The following is a 23,520-nucleotide window of genomic DNA, read 5'->3' as shown; positions in this document are numbered from 1 at the left end:
CTGAGTCGCACGCAGTGTTCTCACAGTCTGCTGCACATTCAAGGTGATGCATTGATTCCCATTTGGGGGCCTGGGCAGTGAGGCTGTAGCAGAGGTCACTTCCACAGACACTGTGTCCAAGGGATAGTGCTACCTGCCCATGACTTGCTGTTACCTACACATTCCTGGCGCCTGTGCTTGTATTCATTCCAGAATTGTGCTGCACTCTTGCTTGTAGAGTTGCACAGGTTAATTCTTGTAGTGAGGGAGCTGGCTGTACTTTGGAGGTTTTTATGCGTCCTTGAAAATCCCTAGAAAGGCTGCAGAGTATTGAATAGTGGGTTTGCTCCAAATTTCCTCCTTCCTGTTCCCCCTTCCCTCCACTTGCAGTTATGGTCTGAAAGCAGGGATTGGAATTGACATTTTTTTATGCATTCGTGGGATGTGGGCATCGCTGGCCAGGCCAGCATTTATTGCCCATTCCTAATTGCCATTGAGAAGGTGGTGGTGAGCTGCCTTCTTGAATTGTTGCAGTCTATACAGGTGCACCAACTGTGCTGCTAGGAAGGGAGTTCCAGGATTTTGACCCAGCAACAGTGAAGGAACGGCGATATAGTTCCAAGTCAGGATGGTGTGTGACTTGGAGGGGAATTTGCAGATGGTGGTGTTCCCATGCATCTGCTGCCTTTGTCCTTCTAGGCGGTAGAGGTCACTGGTTTAGTAGACGCTAAGAAGCTTTGGTGAGGTGCTACATTGCATCTTGTAGATGGTACACACTGTTGCCATTGTGCATCAATAGTGAAGGGAGTGAATGTTGAAGGTGGTGGATGGGGTGAATGTTTGTGGATGGGGTGCCAATCAAGTAGGCTGCTTTGTCCTGGATGGTGTGGACCTTCTTGAGTGTTGTTGGAGCTGCACTCATCCAGGCAAGTGGAGAGTATTCCATCACACCCCTGACTTGTGCCTTGTAGATGGTGGACAGGCTTTGGGGAGTCAGGAGGTGAGTTACCCGCCGCAGAAATCCCAGCCTCTGACCTGCTCTTGTAGCCCCAGTATTTATATGGCTGGTACAGTTCAGTTTCTGGTCAGTGGTAACCCCCAGGATGTTGACAGTGGGAGATTCAGTGATGTTAATGTAATTGAACATCAAGGGGAGATGGTTAGATTCTCTTGTGTTTGAAATGGTCATTGCCTGGCACTTGTGTGGCACGAATATTACTTGCCACTTATCACCCCAAGCCTGGATGTTGCCCAGGTTTTGCTGCATATGGACATGGGCTGCTTCAGTATCTGTGGAGTTGCAAATGGTGCTGAACGTTGTGCAATCATCAGCGAACATCCCCACTTCTGACCTTATGATTGAAGGAAGGTCATTGATGAAGCAGCTGAAGATGGTTGGGCCGAGGGCTCTATCCTGAAGAGCTCCTGTCGCAATGTCTTGGGACTGAGATGAGTGACCTCCAACAACCACAACCATCTTCCTTTGCGCTAGACATGACTCCAACCAGTGGAGAGTTTTCTCCCTGATTCCCATTGATTCCAGTTTTGCTAGGGCTCCTTGATGCCATACTCGGTCAAATGCTGCCTTGATATCAAAGGCAGTCGCCTCACCTCTTGAGTTCAGCTCTTTTGTCCATGTTTGGACCAAGGCTGTAATGAGGTTAGGAGCTGAGTGGCCCTGGCGGAACCCAAACTGAGTGTCAGTGAGAAGGTTATTGCTAAGCAAGTGCCACTTGATAGCACTGTTAATGACCCCTTCCATCACTTTGCTGATGATTGAGAGTAGACTGATAGGGCAGTAATTGGCTGGATTGGATTTGTCCTGCTTTTTGTGTTCAGGACATACCTGGGCAATTTTCCACATTGCTGGGTAGCTGCCAGTGTTGTAGCTGTACTGGAAAGGTATTCAGTTACCAAGCTGTTCAACGCTCAACTTCAAACATTTCATTGAAATTGGGAATTCAGACTGATTTCTGTGTGGGTTGAGAGTGAAATAATAAATGTTTTCTGATGTTGGGAGCTTAAGACTAAGTGGTGCAGCTGAGATGACAGGTCTCCTCAGGGATGGACAACCTCCCAGGCATTCGCCCTTACACTCTGTGGAGTGTTGATCATTGCCCAGTGTGTCCTCTGTCTGTCTTTGTGCCAGAGATATTTTTGGATCTCGCAGTGCCCTCTCCACTGCAGCAGCCTTGCTCAATTGATGGGATTTCTGATCCTTCTCTCCTACTGTAATGCTTGGGCACTAATGCAGGATCCATGTAATTATTGGCGGGTTGGCAGCTGAAGTTGGCACTCTGAACTATATCCACGTCATCTGGTGTTGGATTGCTCAATGATATGCTGCAGTCACAGGCACATTGGATGCGGAAACACAGGTTAGGTTAGAAGCTGAGCTGTGAGTGCACGGAATCCTGTCTCACATGCCCTTGTTTGACCGTTTCTGCAATGTTCAGTCAGTATAGATGGTGGACAAGGCAGAATCTCCAGTGTACTGGGTGTGCAATTTAAGGATAGTTTTTTTCTGGGGGGGGTGGGCGGTGGGGGAAGTGAGTTAGTGTTTCCGGTCTGTACATTTGGGGTTTCTTTGTGCTTTTTGCTTATAGGATTTTCTGGTTTATACATTTTCTTGCCTTGGGGAAAGGTTTCAAAGGTGGAGCACTAGTATGTGGAAAAATTTTAAAAATGAAATTCCACTGTACCTCCACCCCTCCCCTGAAGGCGCTAACTCTTGGGTGCATCAGACGCCTAGGTCTTTCTGCGAAGTGACCATTCTTCATGTGTGAGCCTCGATGCTGTGTGTTGGATGGCTGTTTTATGAGAGGCATCACCACTGAGCATGCTCTCCTCTCAGTCTACAACACACAGCCTTCCAGCGGGATAGTGACCAGGTGGAGGAACCCATCTCTAATCCTGGGATGTGGAGGCCAATTGTTGCCTTGTCCTGCCTGGAATCAGCTGGCTCAACAGAGACTTTTGCCCACTAGGCCATGCTTCTGTTAGGGAAACGGTGGAGTTTCTTAGTGTTCCCCCTCTGCTTCTCCCAATATTTTATTTATACAATCCTTTACCTCTATTTTGTGCATTTTAGCAGCCTTAGTTCTTCCTCCTGCAGTCCCATGTACAGCAATGTTCTGCCAACTCCCTACTACCAACTTACTCCTGTACATTAGACCTGCCTAACTTCCTGTTTATATTGTCTCAGGAGGCACTTGCATGTTAGGTCTGTTATTGAGATTGTTACAATCTGGGCTCCGTCCCGGTGCTTTTAGCTCATGTTCAGTGCAAAAGTCATCTTCCGCAGGCAATAATCCCTTCTACTATTGATGTCATAGTAGACTCCAGACCATTTAAATAAAAGCATGCTGTCAGAGCATATAGCACAGGCTAAAAATAACATTATGTTTATTGCAGGATGTAAAATTATATGTGAATAATGAATAAATCAGGAGGATTGAAAGAAAATAATAATATGATCCTTAATTCTAATCACTACTTTTAAAATTGTTTAGCTGAAACCAGAATAAGAGGGTATTTTTTATTTCTGGGAGGTGCTGTCTGTGTAAAGATAGACTCCAATTTCCAGCAGAGTGGAGCTTCTTTCACAGCAGGTTCTGTTGGATGGTGCAATTTTAGGAGTTGTGTCTCATACCTGCCAGAGGTGCTGTCACTTTCTGCTTCCTGGCATGGTTGTAGTCTCCCCTCCGAGGACGTCTGACTGACCCTGGCAACTGGTAAAGGGTAGTGTGTGTGGATAGCACACTGAGCTGTGGCTCTGCTACTGTGTATCTCAAGGCCTCAATCGTGCCCAGTGTCTGCGCACAGCAACAGGCTTTCAACTGCAGCTGGAGAGCATGATCGTTCAGATCATCTGCTCCAACCACGCCTCTGATCATTAGCAGCAACTCCCCTGACCACTGTCAGATCTGATACTGGTGGAAAACTCGAACCCAGCTCACTCCAACAGTGCATGTTGTGGTGAGAATCACACACTGTGTATTTTGTATGTATGTTTGTGGGACATTGTATGTCATGAGGATCAGGGACATTGTTAACTGCTTGAGCATTGCTCTTCTGATCCAGCTTGTCTTGAACTCCCTGAGTCAGCAGCTTCTAACACATTGTGTACCAGTATACTGCGAGAGTGCGTATATTCTGATAGCTCTGCCTCTCCGAGGTTCGTTTTTTGGAAGCACTGAGGCCAGTTGTAAGCACCAGTACCATTGCACGTGAGATCAGCTAACTGAGATTGGCTGAACTTCTTCATTTTTAAAAATGTGTAACGGGGTTGGTGTTCGAGGCTGAAACTGTTCGATTAGAAAGCTAATGTTTATCTGGACACTGTCTGAATATCACACTTTGTTACAGGAGCAAAGGAATCTCAGAGAAAGAAAGCTAGTCACTGATCTGCAGACTGAAATCTTCCCCACTCTCTGATGGATCCCAGCACAGTTAGAGCACAGGGAGTTAACAACTAATCTTTACAACCTGAGTTCAGACTAGCTATAAGCAGCATTAGGGAGATCAGCCAATATAATTTGCAGCATTATCCAGTATACAGTATCTTACAATAGCTTCCCTTTCTGTCGTGCTGCTTATGTACAGGAAATGTATTGAGTATAAAGGGATGAGGAGGACATATTTTGTGGGAAAGGAGGAAAGCAGAAGGTATAGTCAAGACAAGGGCGCTGTGTTGCCTTGTTGGGCTCGCTGTATTGTGAATGAGCATACACACCCTGGTGTTAGCTCATGCTGTACAGTGAATGATCCCATATCAATTCATTGTTCAAGGGCATCTGATTGTTGGATTGTTTTTCTTTTGTATGGAATTAATTTTCTACAGCAGTCAATATGTTTCCCCAACCCCTTCACTGGTTTTCTCCATTTTCTTCCCTCTCTTTTTTGTAAGCGCCGACTCTCGCTGGGGTATGGGTTCCACAGGCGCCAACTCTCGCTGGGGTACGGGTTCCACAGGTGCCGACTCTCGCTGGGGTACGGGTTCCAAAGGCACCGACTCTCGCTGGGGTACGGGTTCCACAGGCGCCGACTCTCGCTGGGGTACGGGTTCCACAGGCGCCAACTCTCGCTGGGGTACGGGTTCCACAGACGCCAACTCTCGCTGGGGTACGGGTTCCACAGACGCCAACTCTCACTGGGGTATGGGTTCCACAGGCGCCGACTCTCGCTGGGGTACGGGTTCCAAAGGCGCTAACTCTCGCTGGGGTACGGGTTCCACAGACGCCAACTCTCGCTGGGGTACGGGTTCCACAGACGCCAACTCTCGCTGGGGTACGGGTTCCACAGACGCCAACTCTCGCTGGGGTATGGGTTCCACAGGCACCGACTCTCGCTGGGGTATGGGTTCCACAGGCGCCGACTCTCGCTGGGGTATGGGTTCCACAGGCGCCGACTCTCGCTGGGGTATGGGTTCCAAAGGCGCTGACTCTCGCTGGGGTACGGGTTCCACAGACGCCGACTCTCACTGGGGTATGGGTTCCACAGGCACCGACTCTCGCTGGGGTACGGGTTCCACAGGCGCCGACTCTCGCTGGGGTATGGGTTCCACAGGCGCCGACTCTCACTGGGGTACGGGTTCCACAGATGCCGACTCTCGCTGGGGTACGGGTTCCACAGGTGCCGACTCTCGCTGGGGTACGGGTTCCACAGGTGCCAAATCTCGCTGGGGTACGGGTTCCACAGGTGCCAACTCTCGCTGGGGTACGGGTTTCACAGGTGCCAACTCTCGCTGGGGTACAGGTTCCACAGGTGCCAACTCTCGCTGGGGTACGGGTTCCACAGGTGCCGACTCTCGCTGGGGTATGGGTTCCACAGGTGCCAACTCTCGCTGGGGTAATAAAGCCAGCAGGGATAACTAGATTGACAGTCACAGTGGCTAATTTGGCAGGAGCCCAAGCTGGTTTCAGCAGTGGAGGTGGAGGTTTGAAACCCCCTCCCTACCATGGAGATTACAAGCCTCCCAGTTGGCAATCCTTCTAGGATTATAGGAACAGGAGGAGGCCATTCAGCCCCTCAAGCCTGTTCCGCTATTTATTGAGATCATGGTTGATCTGTATCTTAAATCCATTTTCCAACCTTGGTTCCATGTGCTTGTCTAATAGTCTATCAATGTGAATTTTGAAATTTGCCTCAACAGCTTTTTGAGGGATAGAGAGTTCCAGATTTCCACCACCCGTTGTGTGAGGAAGTGCTTCCTGACATCACCTCGGAATGGCCTGGCTCGCACTTTAAGATTCTGCCCCCTTGTTCTGTACACCCCAACCAGAGGAAATGGTTTCTCTCTCTACCCGATCAAATTCTTTAATTATCTTAAACCCCTCAATTAGATCTATCATTCTGGTGTATCTGCACTGCACCCCCACCAGGACCAATACATCCTTCCTGAGGTGCAGTGCCCGGAACTGAATGCAGTTACTCCGGATGGGGTCTGACCAGAGTTTCATATAATTGTAACATAACTTCCACCCATTTGAGATGAAGGCTTGCATTCCATTCGCCTTTTTAATTATATTTCGTACTTGTCCACTAGCTTTTAGTGATTTCTGTATTTGGATCTCTAAATCTCTCTGCTGCTCCACAGTTCCTACCTTCTCAGCATTTAGAAAATACACTGATCTTTCTTTCCTAAGTCCAAAGTAAATGGCCTCATATTTCCTCACATTGAGCTCCATCTGCCACAGTTTTGGCCACTCAAATAATCAATTAATGTCCCTTTGCTAGTGCAGGCGGGGTCATTGAATATTTTTAAGGTGGAGGTAGATAGATTCTTGTTAGGCAAGGGAATCAAGGGTTATCGGGGGTAGTTGGGAGTGTGGAATTCGAAACACAAACAGATCAGCCATGATCTTATTGAATGGCGGAGCAGGCTCGAGCGGCCGAATGGCCTACTCCTGCTTCTAATTCATTGGTATGTATGTATATCTACACTATTGTGCCACCTAATTTAGTGTTGTCAGCAAGCTTGGATGTACCACTCCCTAGTGTCCGTGTTGTTATAGTTTTTTTATATAGCAGTGCGTAACACAAAGCTCCTGCAGATTGTGATTGAAGTTTATGTTTTTTTCTCAGGTAACTGGAAGTGAGCAGTAAGAAGATGCTGGACTCAGACGTTGGGGTGGTGGAGGATTGGCTCTCTCAGTTCAAGGTAACGTTGCTATGAATGTGCCTGGAACATCCCCACTTTGTCCGAGCTGTCCCCATTGTCCTGGCAATATTTATCTGGGCAGACTGCTTCCAATCGGCACATCTCTGGGCAGAATGTTCCCAGGCATCTGCGCTGCTCTCAGCCACTCCAGGATGAGCACAGGAGGCCGCATGAAAACACGCCGACCAAGATACCCACACCCACACACGTCATCTGCTTCCATTGGTTTTGCTCCTCCACCTGGGTGGAAACAGTCTCCTTCCCCTTTCTTACCCCCACCCCCCACAATCTCCTCAACTCCACTCCTGATGTGCTGATCCAATTGGATGCTACATGGTTTCTGAGATTGTGTTCCTGGAATGATGGCAGCGCCTCATTACATCAGGTGCATGCCAAGACTGCTTGGTGCTGTTCCTTTTCATACCAGTTCAGCCCCCTACCATCGGCTGCAAGCACAAAGACTGTGTCCAGTCCTGTTGGGCAGTGATTATACTGAAGATGTGGATTGTTGACAGTGGTTTAAATTCAGACTCTGTACTCTGGAAGTGCTGAGCTCCACACACACAATCCGACACTGGCCCCTCCGCTGAGGGCAGCTGAGCTTTGATGTGATCACGATGGCGCTGATGCCCAACGTTGTCTGTTTTCACTGTGTAGTCCTTAAGACTTTGGCAGATCTTCTAATCTCTCCCTTTTGCCCCCTGCCTTTTACAGACTTTACCTGAAACTCAGATATCCTATTATGCAGCAACCCTCCACCAGAAGACAAATATAGTGCCGGCTCTCTACAAGGTCATCCAGGACCCCAACAACGAGGTAAGGCACCTGCAGCTAGTGTGTGCTGTCAGGTCAGGGAGGTGGGCCCCTCAGCCTGTAATGAATCTGCAATGGCTACAGGGGCCCAGATCCTGACACTCACTTACTGTGCTGCAGTGGTCCTGGGTGGTGCGGGGAATGTTCTGCAGGTTATCTGGTTGTGTGCACTGTAGCTTCCTGGAGTTATCCTGCTTGTGTTAATTGTCATTTCTGATTGTTGGGTTTTATTTGCTGTGGAAATTTCCCAGTAATTAAATAACAAGCTCATTAAGTGACGAGAAGGAACGCATTAATTCATGATACTAATGCATTTCGTTAGCCTAATTTTGGAATGGAATCGAGCATGACTGGTGTAATGAAACTCATTACCTTAGAGGTTGCAGTTGCGTTTTGCATGGAAAATTTGGGATATTTAAAATTACTTCACAGGTGAGGATACTTATACCATTTATCCAATTGCATCATGTGGCTTTCAAAAAGGAATTGGATAATTATCTGAAGAGAAACAAATTGTAGGGCTATGGGGAAAAGGCGGGGGAGTGGGATGAGGTGAGTTGCTCTTACAGAGAACAAGCACAGACAGGATGGGCTAAATGGCCTCCTTTTGTGCTGTAACCACACTATGATTCTATGTGCCGGGGAGTAAGAGGGACCTTCACTGGTTGCCCTCGCTGGCATAAAGACAAGACAGTGAGGGCAATCACACCCAACACCATTTCACATCTTGTACTTTGTGTCTTGATGTCCGTGAAGCTGTCATGGTTTTCCTGCTCATTGCTCTGTTCACAGTTACTGGAGCCTGTCTGTCACCAGCTGTTCGAATTGTATCGGAGCTCTGAGGTGAGGCTGAAGAGGTTTACGCTGCAGTTTTTGCCTGAGTTGATCTGGGGATATCTGTGCATCACGGCAAGCAGAGAGAGACAAAGCAATGGCTGCATTGAAGCTCTGCTACTGGGAATTTACAATCTGGTAAGCCCTGCGTCCGGCTGTCTGTCTCCAGGTGTGTCAATGTACTAGAGGGCTGGACTTCAATTGGAGACTAAAATTCGGAGTGTCTGTATTTGCTGTTTCTCTTTTTTTTGTCAATTCCTGCCTTTCTTGATTTTTGTGCTATGTTTATAGTGGTGGAAACCCTCCAAAACCCATATTCACTATGGCCCAGCCCCTCTCCTCTGTCCCTCCTCTTTGCCATGGCCCTGCTCCCAGTAAGAATTAAAAATAATTTAAAAACAGATTCCCATCCAGCCTGGCCCCACTCCAATGACAGCCTGAAGCCCGGAAGAGAATCAAAAGTGGGAGCTGCACAAGGAGTCTATTGAGGGACTAAAGGTTTCCCCAGTAGGGCGAGACACTGTAGGTACAGCCAGGCCTGGTAACTGTGGGCCTAGAACACGTGCACAGAATGAAGTTCATTTTAACATACACGCTACTTAATAACCAACAGAAATACAGATCACTAGAATTCCCCTCAAACGCCACTCAAAATATTAAATCTCACCATATAAATCATCATCCAAAATTGATGCTGTACAGTGTGTACAATGTGATATCTGAGCATTGGCAAACAAAACACAAAGTGTTAGCACTTGAATAATTAACATCATTAAATATTAATAGAATGTCACCTCTTGAGCTCAGCACTGAATAAACAGCCAGTGCCCGCCCAGCGTAGGCTGGAACAAGGTGCCCTTGTAATTTGCTGCTATTTAGGGTTTTATGTGGGGTCGGGGGCCCCTTCCCTTTTATCAGGACCTGCGACTCAGTATGAGTAATGCCAAGGCAGGTGTGAATCGTTCAGCTACGGCAGGCATTGATCAGATTTGGCTCCTACTTCTTGCAAATCCTGCAGGAGGGGAAAGGCTTAGCAGCCACGTGATCCGGGGTCTTGAGCGTGCGGTTCCCTCGCTGGGAAACCTTGGCTACATCTCATGAGTGGGGGTCCAGTTACCTTGCTCCTGCACAGCAGGGTGTTAACTCCCCACCCCCCACCCCTCAAATTCATCGCTATCCTTCATGGGGTGTGCTTACCAGCTGTCACCTCGTTGCCAATCCCTAATTACCAACAGAAATGAACCTCTCGCACCTTCACGGTCTGAAAATTAGTGTCCTGTAGCTCCAGTGTGGACAGGACATATTGTCAGTGTACATTACAGTGTCCTGTAGCTCCAGTGTGAACAGGACATATTGTCAGTGTACATTACAGTGTCCTGTAGCTCCAGTGTGAACAGGATATACTGTCAGTGTACAGTACAGTGTCTATATCCAGTGTGAACAGGATATACAGTCAGTGTACAGTACCATGTCCTGTTACTCCAGTGTGGACAGGATATACAGTCAGTGTACAGTACCATGTCCTGTAGCTCCAGTGTCAACAGGACATATTGTCAGTGTACATTACAGTGTCCTGTAGCTCCAGTGTGAACAGGACATATTGTCAGTGTACATTACAGTGTCCTGTAGCTCCAGTGGGAACAGGATAAACAGTCAGTGTACAGTACAGTGTCCTGTAACTCCAGTGTGAACAGGACATATTGTCAGTGTACATTACAGTGTCCTGTAGCTCCAGTGTGGACAGGATATACAGTCAGTGTACAGTACAGTGTCCAGAGTTATGGTACACTGTACTGTGCACTGACAGTATATCCCGTTCATCCTGGAGTTACAGGATACAGGATAGACTGTCAGTATACATTACAGTGTCCTGTAGCTCCAGTGTGAACAGGGTATATTGTCAGTGTACAGTAGTGTCCTGTAACTCCAGTGTGAACAGGATATACTGTCAGTGTACAGTACAGTGTTTTGTAACTCCAGTGTGAACAGGATATACAGTCAGTGTGCATTACAGTATCCTGTAACTGCAGTGTGGACAGGATATACCGTCAGTGTACAATAAAGTGTCCTATAACTCCAGTGTGGACAGGATATACAGTCAGTGTACATTACAGTGTCCTGTAATTCCAGTGTGAACAGGATACACTGTCAGTGTACAGTACAGTTTCCTGTAGCACCAGTGTAAACAGGATATACTGTCAGTGTACATTACAGTTTCCTGTTAGTCCAGTGTGGACAGGATATACAGTCAGTGTACTGTACCGTGTCCTGTGGCTCCAGAGTGGACAGAATATACAGTCAGTGTACAGAACCGTGTCCTGTAACTCCACTGTGAACAGTATATACAGTCAGTGTACAGTACAGTGTCCTGTAACTCCAGTGTGAACAGGATATACAGTGTACAGTACAGTGTCCAGAGTTATGGTACACTGTACTGTGCACTGACAGTATATCCTGTTCACACTGGAGTTACAGGACACTGTACTGTACACTGACTGTATATACTGTTCACAGTGGAGTTACAGGACACTGTACTGTGCACTGACAGTATATCCTGTTCACCCTGGAGTTACAGGATACAGGATAGACTGTCAGTATACATTACAGTGTCCTGTAACTCCAGTGTGAACGGGATATACTGTCTGTGTGCAGTACAGTGTCCTGTAACTCCAGTGTGAACAGGATATACTGTCAGTGCACATTACAGTGTCCTGTAACTCCAGTCTGAACAAGATATACAGTCAGTGTACAGTACAGTGTCCTGTAACTCCAGTGTGGGCAGGATATACTGTCAGTGTACAGTACCATATCCTGTAACTCCAGTGTGAACAGGATATACTGTCAGTGTACAGTACAGTGTCCTGTAACTCCAGTGTGGACAGGATATACAGTCCGTGTATAGTACAGTGTCCAGAGTTATGGTACACTGTACTGTGCACGGACAGTATATCCTGTTCACCCTGGAGATACAGGATAGACTGTCAGTCTACATTACAGTGTCCTGTAGCTCCAGTGGAAACAGCATAGACTAAGTATACATTACAGTGTCCTGTAGCTCCAGTGTAAACAAGATATATTGTCAGTGTACAGTACAGTGTCCTGTTACTCCAGTGTGGACAGGATATACAGTCAGTGTACAGCACAGTGTCCTGTAGCTCCAGAGTGGACAGGATATACTGTCAGTGTACTGTACAGTGTCCTGTAACTCCAGTGTGAACAGGATATACAGTCAGTGTACAGTATAGTGTCCTGTTACTCCAGTGTGAACAGGATATATTGTCAGTGTACAGTACAGTGTCCTATAGCTCCAGTGTAAACAGGATATACTGTCAGTGTACAGTACTGTGTCCTGTAACTCCAGTGGAAGAAGATATACTGTCAGTGTACAGTACAGTGTCCTGTAACACCAAAGTGAACAGGATATACTGTCAGTGTGCAGTACAGTGTCCTGTAGCTTGTCTGTACAGGATATACTGTCAGTGTACAGTACAGTGTAATGTAACTCCTGTGTGAACAGGATATACAGTCAGTGTACAGAACTGTGTCCTGTAAATCCAGTGTGGACAGGATATCCAGTCAGTGTACAGTACCGTGTCCTGAAGCTCCAGAGTGGACAAGATATACTGTCAGTGTACAGTCCAGTGTAATGTAACTCCATTTTGAACAGGACATAGTCAGTGTACAGGTGTACAGTACAGTGTCCTGTAACACCAAAGTGAACAGGATATACTGTCAGTGTGCAGTACAGTGTCCTGTAGCTTGTCTGTGCAGGATATACCGTCAGTGTACAGTACAGTGTAATGTAACTCCAGTGTGAACAGGATATACAGCCAATGTACAGACCTGTGTCCTGTAACTCCAGTGTGGACAGGATAAACAGTCAGTGTACAGTACCGTGTCCTGTTGCTCCAGAGTGGACAGGATATATACAGTCAGTGTACAGTACAGTGTCCTGCAGCTCCAGTGTGAACAGGATATATACAGTCAGTGTACAGTACAGTGTCCTGTAGTTCCAGTGTGAACAGGATATACTGTCAGTGTACAGTACAGTGTCCTGTAACACCAGTGTGAACAGGATATACTGTCAGTTTACAGTACAGTATCTTGTAACTCCAGTGTGAACAGGATATATACTGTCAGTGTACATTACAGTGTCCTATAGCTCCAGTGTGATCATGATATACTGTCAGTTTACAGTAAAGTATCTTGTAACTCCAGTGTGAACAGGATATACTGTCAGTTTACAGTAAAGTATCTTGTAACTCCAGTGTGAACAGGATATACTGTCAGTTTACAGTAAAGTATCTTGTAACTCCAGTGTGAACAGGATATACTGTCAGTGTGCAGTACAGTGTCCTGTAGCTTGTCTGTACAGGATATACTGTCAGTGTACAGTACAGTGTCCTGTAGCTTGTCTGTACAGGATATACAGTCAGTGTACTGTACCGTGTCCTGTAGTTCCAGTGTGAACAGGATATACTGTCAGTGTACAGTACAGTGTCCTATAGCTCCAGTGTGAACAGGATATACAGTCAGTGTGCAGTACAGTGTCCTGTAGCTTGTCTGTACAGGATATACTGTCAGTGTACATTACAGTGTTCTGTAACTCCAGTGGAAGAGGATATACTGTCAGTGTACAGTACAGTGTCCTGTAGCTCCAGAGTGGACAGGATATACTGTTAGTGTACATTACAGTGTCCTGTAGCTCCAGTGTGAACAGGATATAGTGTCAGTGTACAGTAAAGAGTCCTGTAGCTCCAGAGTGGACAGGATATACTGTCAGTGTACGGTACAGTGTCCTGTAGCTCCAGTGTGAACAGGATATACTGTCAGTGTACGGTACAGTGTCCTGTAGCTCCAGTGTGAACAGGATATACTGTCAGTGTGCATTACAGTGTCCTGTAGCTCCAGTGTGAACAGGATATACTGTCAGTGTACATTACAGTGTCCTGTAGCTTGTCTGTACAGGATATACTGTCAGTGTACATTACAGTGTCCTGTAGCTCCAGTGTGAACATGATATACTGTCAGTGTACATTACAGTGTCCTGTAACTCCAGTGGAAGAGGATATACTGTCAGTGTACAGTACAGTGTCCTGTAACACCAGTGTGAACAGGATATACTGTCAGTGTACAGTCCAGTGTCCTGTAGCTCCAGTGTGAACAGGATATACTGTCAGTGTGCAGTACAGTGTCCTGTAGCTTGTCTGTACAGGATATACTGTCAGTGTACAATACAGTGTAATGTAATTCCAGTGTGAACGGGATATACTGTCATTGTACAGTACAGTGTCCTGTTACTCCAGTGTGAGCAGGATATATTGTCAGTGCACAGTACAGTATCCTGTAGCTCCAGTGTGAACAGGATATACTGTCAGTGTACAGTACCGTGTCCTGTAACTGCAGTGGAAGAGGATATACTGTCAGTGTACAGTATAGTGTCCTGTAACACCAGTGTGAACAGGATATACTGCCCATGTGCAGTACAGTGTCCTGTAGCTTGTCTGTACAGGATATACTGTCAGTGTACAGTACAGTTTCCTGTTAGTCCAGTGTGAACACGATATATTGTCAGTGCACAGTACCATGTCCTGTAACTCCAGTGTGGACAGGATATACAGTCAGTGTACAGCACAGTGTCCTGTAACTCCAGTGTGGACAGGATATAGTGTCAGTATACAATAAAGTGTCCTGTAACTCCTCAGTACCTTGCTCTATGCCAGCGAGGCCTGGACAATGTATGTCAGCCAAGAGCGACGTCTCAATTCTTTCCATCTTCGCTGCCCCCGGAGAATACTTGGCATCAGGTGGCAGGACCGTATCTCCAACACAGAAGTCCTCGAGGCGGCCAACATCCCCAGCTTATACACACTCCTGCGGCGCTTGAGATGGCTTGGCCATGTGAGCCGCATGGAAGATGGCAGGATCCCCAAAGACACATTGTACAGCGAGCTCGCCACTGGTATCAGACCCACCGGCCGTCCATGTCTCCGCTTTAAAGATGTCTGCAAACACGACATGAAGTCCTGTGACATTGATCACAAGTCGTGGGAGTCAGTTGCCACCGTTCGCCAGAGCTAGTGGGCAGTTATAAAGGCAAGGCTAAAGTGTGGCGAGTCGAAGAGACTTAGCAGTTGGCAGGAAAAAAGACAAAAGCGCAAGGGGAGAGCCAACTGTGTAACAGCCCGGACAAAGAAACTTTTCTGCAGCACCTGTGGAAGAGCCTGTCACTCTAGAATTGGCCTTTATAGTCACTCCAGGCGCTGCTCCACACACCACTGACCACCTCCAGGTGCTTACCCATTGTCTCTCGAGATAAGGAGGCCAAATAACTCCAGTGTGAACAGGATATACAGTCAGTGTACAGTACCGTGTCCTGAAGCTCTAGAGTGGACAGGATATACTTTCAGTGTACAGTACAGTGTCCTGTAACTCCAGTGTGAACAGGATATACTGTCAGTGTACAGTACAGTGTAATGTAACTCCAGTGTAGATAGGATATCCTGTCAGTGTACAGTACAGTGTCCTGCAGCTCCAGTGTGAACAGGCTATACTGTCAGTGTACAGTACAGTGTAATGTAACTCCAGTGTAGATAGGATATCCTGTCAGTGTACAGTACAGTGTCCTGCAGCTCCAGAGTGGACAGGATATACTGTCAGTGTACAGTACAGTTTCCTGTAGCTCCAGTGTGAACAGGATATAGTGTCAGTATGCAATAAAGTGTCCTGTAACTCCTCAGTACCTTGCTCTATGGCAGCGAGGCCTGGACAACGTATGTCAGCCAAGAGCGACGTCTCAATTCTTTCCATCTTCGCTGCCCCCGGAGAATACTTGGCATCAGGTGGCAGGACCGTATCTCCAACACAGAAGTCCTCGAGGTGGCCAACATCCCCAGCTTATACACACTACTGAGTCAGCGGCACTTGAGATGGCTTGGCCATGTGAGCCGCATGGAAGATGGCAGGATCCCCAAAGACACATTGTGCAGCGAGCTCGCCACTGGTATCAGACCCACCGGCCGTCCATGTCTCCGCTTCAAAGACATCTGCAAACGCGACATGAAGTCCTGTGACATTGATCACAAGTCGTGGGAGTCAGTTGCCAGTGTTCGCCAGAGCTGGCGGGCAGTCATAAAGGCGAAGCTAAAGTGTGGCAAATCGAAAAGACTTAGCAGTTGGCAGGAAAAAAGACAAAAGCGCAAGGGGAGAGCCAACTGTGTAACAGCCCCGACAAAAAAAAAATTTCTGCAGCACCTGTGGAAGAGCCTGTCACTCTAGAATTGGCCTTTATAGTCACTCCAGGCGCTGCTCCACACACCACTGACCACCTCCAGGTGCTTACCCATTGTCTCTCGAGATAAGGAGGCCAAAGAACTCCAGTGTGAACAGGATATATTGTCAGTGCACAGTACCATGTCCTGTAACTCTAGTGTGGACAGGATATACAGTCAGTGTACAGTAACGTGTCCTGTTGCTCCAGTGTGAACAGGATATATACAGTCAGTGTACAGTAACGTGTCCTGTTGCTCCAGTGTGAACAGGATATATACAGTCAGTGTACAGTACAGTGTCCTGTAGCTTGTCTGTACAGGATATACTGTCAGTGTACAGTACAGTGTCTTGCAGCTGGTGTGAACAGGATATACAGTCAGTATACAGTTCCGTGTCCTGTAACGCTTGTGAACAGGATATACAGTCAGTGTACATTACAGTATCCTGTAGCTCCAGTGTGATCAGGATATACTGTCAGTGTACAGTACAGTGTCCTGTAACTCCAGTGTGGACAGGGTATACTGTCAGTGTACTGTACAGTGTCCTGTAACTCAGTGTGATCAGGATATACTGTCAGTGTACAGTACAGTGTCTTGTAACTCCAGTGTGGACAGGATATACTGTCAGTGTACATTACAGTATCCTGTAGCTCCAGTGTGATCAGGATATACTGTCAGTGTACAGTACAGGGTCCTGTAGCTCCAGTGTGGACAGGATATACTGTCAGTGTACAGTAGTGTCCTGTAGCTTGTCTGTACAGGATATACTGTCAGTGTACAGTACAGTGTCTTGCAGCTGGTGTGAACAGGATATACAGTCAGTATACAGTACCGTGTCCTGTAACGCTTGTGAACAGGATATACAGTCAGTGTACATTACAGTATCCTGTAGCTCCAGTGTGATCAGGATATACTGTCAGTGTACAGTACAGTGTCCTGTAACTCCAGTGTGGACAGGGTATACTGTCAGTGTACATTACAGTATCCTGTAGCTCCAGTGTGATCAGGATATACTGTCAGTGTACAGTACAGTGTCCTGTAACTCCAGTGTGGACAGGGTATACTGTCAGTGTACTGTACAGTGTCCTGTAACTCAGTGTGATCAGGATATACTGTCAGTGTACAGTACAGTGTCTTGTAACACCAGTGTGCACAGGGTATACTGTCAGTGTACATTACAGTATCCTGTAGCTCCAGTGTGATCAGGATATACTGTCAGTGTACAGTACAGTGTCCTGTAACTCCAGTGTGGACAGGGTATACAGTCAGTGTACATTACAGTATCCTGTAGCTCCAGTGTGATCAGGATATACTGTCAGTGTACAGTACAGTGTCCTGTAACACCAGTGTGCACAGGGTATACTGTCAGTGTACATTACAGTATCCTGTAGCTCCAGTGTGATCAGGATATACTGTCAGTGTACTGTACAGTGTCCTGTAACTCAGTGTGATCAGGATATACTGTCAGTGTACAGTACAGTGTCTTGTAACTCCAGTGTGGACAGGATATACTGTCAGTTTACAGTAAAGTATCTTGTAACTCCAGTGTGAACAGGATATACTGTCAGTGTGCAGTATAGTGTCCTGTAGCTTGTCTGTACAGGATATACTGTCAGTGTACAGTACAGTGTCCTGTAGCTTGTCTGTACAGGATATACAGTCAGTGTACTGTACCGTGTCCTGTAACTCCAGTGGAAGAAGATATACTGTCAGTGTACAGTACAGTGTCCTGTAACACCAGTGTGAACAGGATATACTGTCAGTTTACAGTACAGTATCTTGTAACTCCAGTGTGAACAGGATATATACTGTCAGTGTACATTACAGTGTCCTATAGCTCCAGTGTGATCATGATATACTGTCAGTTTACAGTAAAGTATCTTGTAACTCCAGTGTGAACAGGATATACTGTCAGTTTACAGTAAAGTATCTTGTAACTCCAGTGTGAACAGGATATACTGTCAGTGTGCAGTACAGTGTCCTGTAGCTTGTCTGTACAGGATATACTGTCAGTGTACAGTACAGTGTCCTGTAGCTTGTCTGTACAGGATATACAGTCAGTGTACTGTACCGTGTCCTGTAGTTCCAGTGTGAACAGGATAGACTGTCAGTGTACAGTACAGTGTCCTATAGCTCCAGTGTGAACAGGATATACAGTCAGTGTGCAGTACAGTGTCCTGTAGCTTGTCTGTACAGGATATACTGTCAGTGTACATTACAGTGTTCTGTAACTCCAGTGGAAGAGGATATACTGTCAGTGTACAGTACAGTGTCCTGTAGCTCCAGAGTGGACAGGATATACTGTTAGTGTACATTACAGTGTCCTGTAGCTCCAGTGTGAACAGGATATAGTGTCAGTGTACAGTAAAGAGTCCTGTAGCTCCAGAGTGGACAGGATATACTGTCAGTGTACGGTACAGTGTCCTGTAGCTCCAGTGTGAACAGGATATACTGTCAGTGTACGGTACAGTGTCCTGTAGCTCCAGTGTGAACAGGATATACTGTCAGTGTGCATTACAGTGTCCTGTAGCTCCAGTGTGAACATGATATACTGTCAGTGTACATTACAGTGTCCTGTAGCTTGTCTGTACAGGATATACTGTCAGTGTACATTACAGTGTCCTGTAGCTCCAGTGTGAACATGATATACTGTCAGTGTACATTACAGTGTCCTGTAACTCCAGTGGAAGAGGATATACTGTCAGTGTACAGTCCAGTGTCCTGTAGCTCCAGTGTGAACAGGATATACTGTCAGTGTGCAGTACAGTGTCCTGTAGCTTGTCTGTACAGGATATACTGTCAGTGTACAATACAGTGTAATGTAATTCCAGTGTGAACGGGATATACTGTCATTGTACAGTACAGTGTCCTGTTACTCCAGTGTGAGCAGGATATATTGTCAGTGCACAGTACAGTATCCTGTAGCTCCAGTGTGAACAGGATATACTGTCAGTGTACAGTACCGTGTCCTGTAACTGCAGTGGAAGAGGATATACTGTCAGTGTACAGTATAGTGTCCTGTAACACCAGTGTGAACAGGATATACTGCCCATGTGCAGTACAGTGTCCTGTAGCTTGTCTGTACAGGATATACTGTCAGTGTACAGTACAGTTTCCTGTTAGTCCAGTGTGAACACGATATATTGTCAGTGCACAGTACCATGTCCTGTAACTCCAGTGTGGACAGGATATACAGTCAGTGTACAGCACAGTGTCCTGTAACTCCAGTGTGGACAGGATATAGTGTCAGTATACAATAAAGTGTCCTGTAACTCCTCAGTACCTTGCTCTATGCCAGCGAGGCCTGGACAATGTATGTCAGCCAAGAGCGACGTCTCAATTCTTTCCATCTTCGCTGCCCCCGGAGAATACTTGGCATCAGGTGGCAGGACCGTATCTCCAACACAGAAGTCCTCGAGGCGGCCAACATCCCCAGCTTATACACACTCCTGCGGCGCTTGAGATGGCTTGGCCATGTGAGCCGCATGGAAGATGGCAGGATCCCCAAAGACACATTGTACAGCGAGCTCGCCACTGGTATCAGACCCACCGGCCGTCCATGTCTCCGCTTTAAAGATGTCTGCAAACACGACATGAAGTCCTGTGACATTGATCACAAGTCGTGGGAGTCAGTTGCCACCGTTCGCCAGAGCTAGTGGGCAGTTATAAAGGCAAGGCTAAAGTGTGGCGAGTCGAAGAGACTTAGCAGTTGGCAGGAAAAAAGACAAAAGCGCAAGGGGAGAGCCAACTGTGTAACAGCCCGGACAAAGAAACTTTTCTGCAGCACCTGTGGAAGAGCCTGTCACTCTAGAATTGGCCTTTATAGTCACTCCAGGCGCTGCTCCACACACCACTGACCACCTCCAGGTGCTTACCCATTGTCTCTCGAGATAAGGAGGCCAAATAACTCCAGTGTGAACAGGATATACAGTCAGTGTACAGTACCGTGTCCTGAAGCTCTAGAGTGGACAGGATATACTTTCAGTGTACAGTACAGTGTCCTGTAACTCCAGTGTGAACAGGATATACTGTCAGTGTACAGTACAGTGTAATGTAACTCCAGTGTAGATAGGATATCCTGTCAGTGTACAGTACAGTGTCCTGCAGCTCCAGTGTGAACAGGCTATACTGTCAGTGTACAGTACAGTGTAATGTAACTCCAGTGTAGATAGGATATCCTGTCAGTGTACAGTACAGTGTCCTGCAGCTCCAGTGTGAACAGGCTATACTGTCAGTGTACAGTACAGTTTCCTGTTACTCCAGTGTGAACAGGATATATTGTCAGTGTACAGTACCATGTTCTGTAACTCCAGAGTGGACAGGATATACTGTCAGTGTACAGCACAGTGTCCTGTAGCTCCAGTGTGAACAGGATATAGTGTCAGTATGCAATAAAGTGTCCTGTAACTCCTCAGTACCTTGCTCTATGGCAGCGAGGCCTGGACAACGTATGTCAGCCAAGAGCGACGTCTCAATTCTTTCCATCTTCGCTGCCCCCGGAGAATACTTGGCATCAGGTGGCAGGACCGTATCTCCAACACAGAAGTCCTCGAGGTGGCCAACATCCCCAGCTTATACACACTACTGAGTCAGCGGCACTTGAGATGGCTTGGCCATGTGAGCCGCATGGAAGATGGCAGGATCCCCAAAGACACATTGTGCAGCGAGCTCGCCACTGGTATCAGACCCACCGGCCGTCCATGTCTCCGCTTCAAAGACATCTGCAAACGCGACATGAAGTCCTGTGACATTGATCACAAGTCGTGGGAGTCAGTTGCCAGTGTTCGCCAGAGCTGGCGGGCAGTCATAAAGGCGAAGCTAAAGTGTGGCAAATCGAAAAGACTTAGCAGTTGGCAGGAAAAAAGACAAAAGCGCAAGGGGAGAGCCAACTGTGTAACAGCCCCGACAAAAAAAAAATTTCTGCAGCACCTGTGGAAGAGCCTGTCACTCTAGAATTGGCCTTTATAGTCACTCCAGGCGCTGCTCCACACACCACTGACCACCTCCAGGTGCTTACCCATTGTCTCTCGAGATAAGGAGGCCAAAGAACTCCAGTGTGAACAGGATATATTGTCAGTGCACAGTACCATGTCCTGTAACTCTAGTGTGGACAGGATATACAGTCAGTGTACAGTAACGTGTCCTGTTGCTCCAGTGTGAACAGGATATATACAGTCAGTGTACAGTAACGTGTCCTGTTGCTCCAGTGTGAACAGGATATATACAGTCAGTGTACAGTACAGTGTCCTGTAGCTTGTCTGTACAGGATATACTGTCAGTGTACAGTACAGTGTCTTGCAGCTGGTGTGAACAGGATATACAGTCAGTATACAGTACCGTGTCCTGTAACGCTTGTGAACAGGATATACAGTCAGTGTACATTACAGTATCCTGTAGCTCCAGTGTGATCAGGATATACTGTCAGTGTACAGTACAGTGTCCTGTAACTCCAGTGTGGACAGGGTATACTGTCAGTGTACATTACAGTGTCCTGTAACTCAGTGTGATCAGGATATACTGTCAGTGTACAGTACAGTGTCTTGTAACACCAGTGTGCACAGGGTATACTGTCAGTGTACATTACAGTATCCTGTAGCTCCAGTGTGATCAGGATATACTGTCAGTGTACAGTACAGTGTCCTGTAACTCCAGTGTGGACAGGGTATACTGTCAGTGTACTGTACAGTGTCCTGTAACTCAGTGTGATCAGGATATACTGTCAGTGTACAGTACAGTGTCTTGTAACTCCAGTGTGGACAGGATATACTGTCAGTGTACAGTACAGTGTCCTGTAACTCGAGTGTGGAAAGCATATGCAATCAGTGTACATTACAATGTCCTGTAACTCTAGTGTGGACAGGATATACAGTCAGTGTACAGTAACGTGTCCTGTTGCTCCAGTGTGAACAGGATATATACAGTCAGTGTACAGTAACGTGTCCTGTTGCTCCAGTGTGAACAGGATATATACAGTCAGTGTACAGTACAGGGTCCTGTAGCTCCAGTGTGGACAGGATATACTGTCAGTGTACAGTAGTGTCCTGTAGCTTGTCTGTACAGGATATACTGTCAGTGTACAGTACAGTGTCTTGCAGCTGGTGTGAACAGGATATACAGTCAGTATACAGTACCGTGTCCTGTAACGCTTGTGAACAGGATATACAGTCAGTGTACATTACAGTATCCTGTAGCTCCAGTGTGATCAGGATATACTGTCAGTGTACAGTACAGTGTCCTGTAACTCCAGTGTGGACAGGGTATACTGTCAGTGTACATTACAGTATCCTGTAGCTCCAGTGTGATCAGGATATACTGTCAGTGTACAGTACAGTGTCCTGTAACTCCAGTGTGGACAGGGTATACTGTCAGTGTACTGTACAGTGTCCTGTAACTCAGTGTGATCAGGATATACTGTCAGTGTACAGTACAGTGTCTTGTAACACCAGTGTGCACAGGGTATACTGTCAGTGTACATTACAGTATCCTGTAGCTCCAGTGTGATCAGGATATACTGTCAGTGTACAGTACAGTGTCCTGTAACTCCAGTGTGGACAGGGTATACTGTCAGTGTACTGTACAGTGTCCTGTAACTCAGTGTGATCAGGATATACTGTCAGTGTACAGTACAGTGTCTTGTAACTCCAGTGTGGACAGGATATACTGTCAGTGTACAGTACAGTGTCCTGTAACTCGAGTGTGGAAAGCATATGCAATCAGTGTACATTACAATGTCCTGTAGCTCCAGTGTCAACAGGATATCGAGTCAGTGTACAGTACAGTGTCCTGTAACTCCACTGTGGACAGGATATACTGTCAATGTACAGTACTCCATGTCAGGGACAGCATTAGTCAACAGTGATCGGTGACTTGGCTTCTGCCTTGCACCTTATGCTGTGCATCTGCTGATAATGGCAGCGCCATGTCCTTGTACTCTGCTTCTCTAGGGGAGCAGTTTAACTGCTGTAGTTGGGTTCTTCACATTTCTCAGGCACGTCTGCTTCTATACTGTTACAAGGCTGTATCAAATCACATTCTCTTACAGTACAGAAACAGACCACTGAATCACAGACTGTTCCAGTACAGAAACAGGTCATTGAATCACAGACTGTTACAGTACTGAAACAGGTCATTGAATCACAGACTGTTACAGTACTGAAACAGGTCATTGAATCACAGACTGTTACAGTACTGAAACAGACCACTGAATCACAGACTGTTACAGTACTGCAACAGACCACTGAATCACAGACTGTTACAGTACTGAAACAGACCACTGAATCACAGACTGTTACAGTACTGAAACAGACCACTGAATCACAGACTGTTACAGTACTGAAACAGGTCATTGAATCACAGACTGTTACAGTACTGAAACAGACCACTGAATCACAGACTGTTACAGTACTGAAACAGGTCATTGAATCACAGACTGTTACAGTACTGAAACAGACCACTGAATCA

At 46.7% G+C, this 23,520-nt stretch overlaps 1 protein-coding gene across 3 annotated transcripts in view; it reads left to right on the top strand.

Moving 5' to 3' along the window:
* Window positions 1-23,520, top strand: part of LOC137372248 (hyccin 2-like) — a 58,554-nt gene that overhangs the window by 3,498 nt on the left and 31,536 nt on the right. For all 3 annotated transcript variants that reach the window (XM_068035934.1, XM_068035935.1, XM_068035933.1), the window contains exons 2-4: window positions 7,066-7,141; window positions 7,856-7,957; window positions 8,747-8,926. In XM_068035934.1, coding sequence (XP_067892035.1) covers window positions 7,091-7,141; window positions 7,856-7,957; window positions 8,747-8,926 — 333 coding nt within the window. In that variant the 5' untranslated portion in view covers window positions 7,066-7,090. The remainder of the gene's footprint in view (window positions 1-7,065; window positions 7,142-7,855; window positions 7,958-8,746; window positions 8,927-23,520) is intronic.

Source organism: Heterodontus francisci, chromosome 7, assembly GCF_036365525.1.
Source record: "Heterodontus francisci isolate sHetFra1 chromosome 7, sHetFra1.hap1, whole genome shotgun sequence".
NCBI lineage: Eukaryota > Metazoa > Chordata > Chondrichthyes > Heterodontiformes > Heterodontidae > Heterodontus > Heterodontus francisci.
Note: the sequence above shows the minus strand (reverse complement) of the source record. Positions and strands in the feature narration are given on the sequence as shown.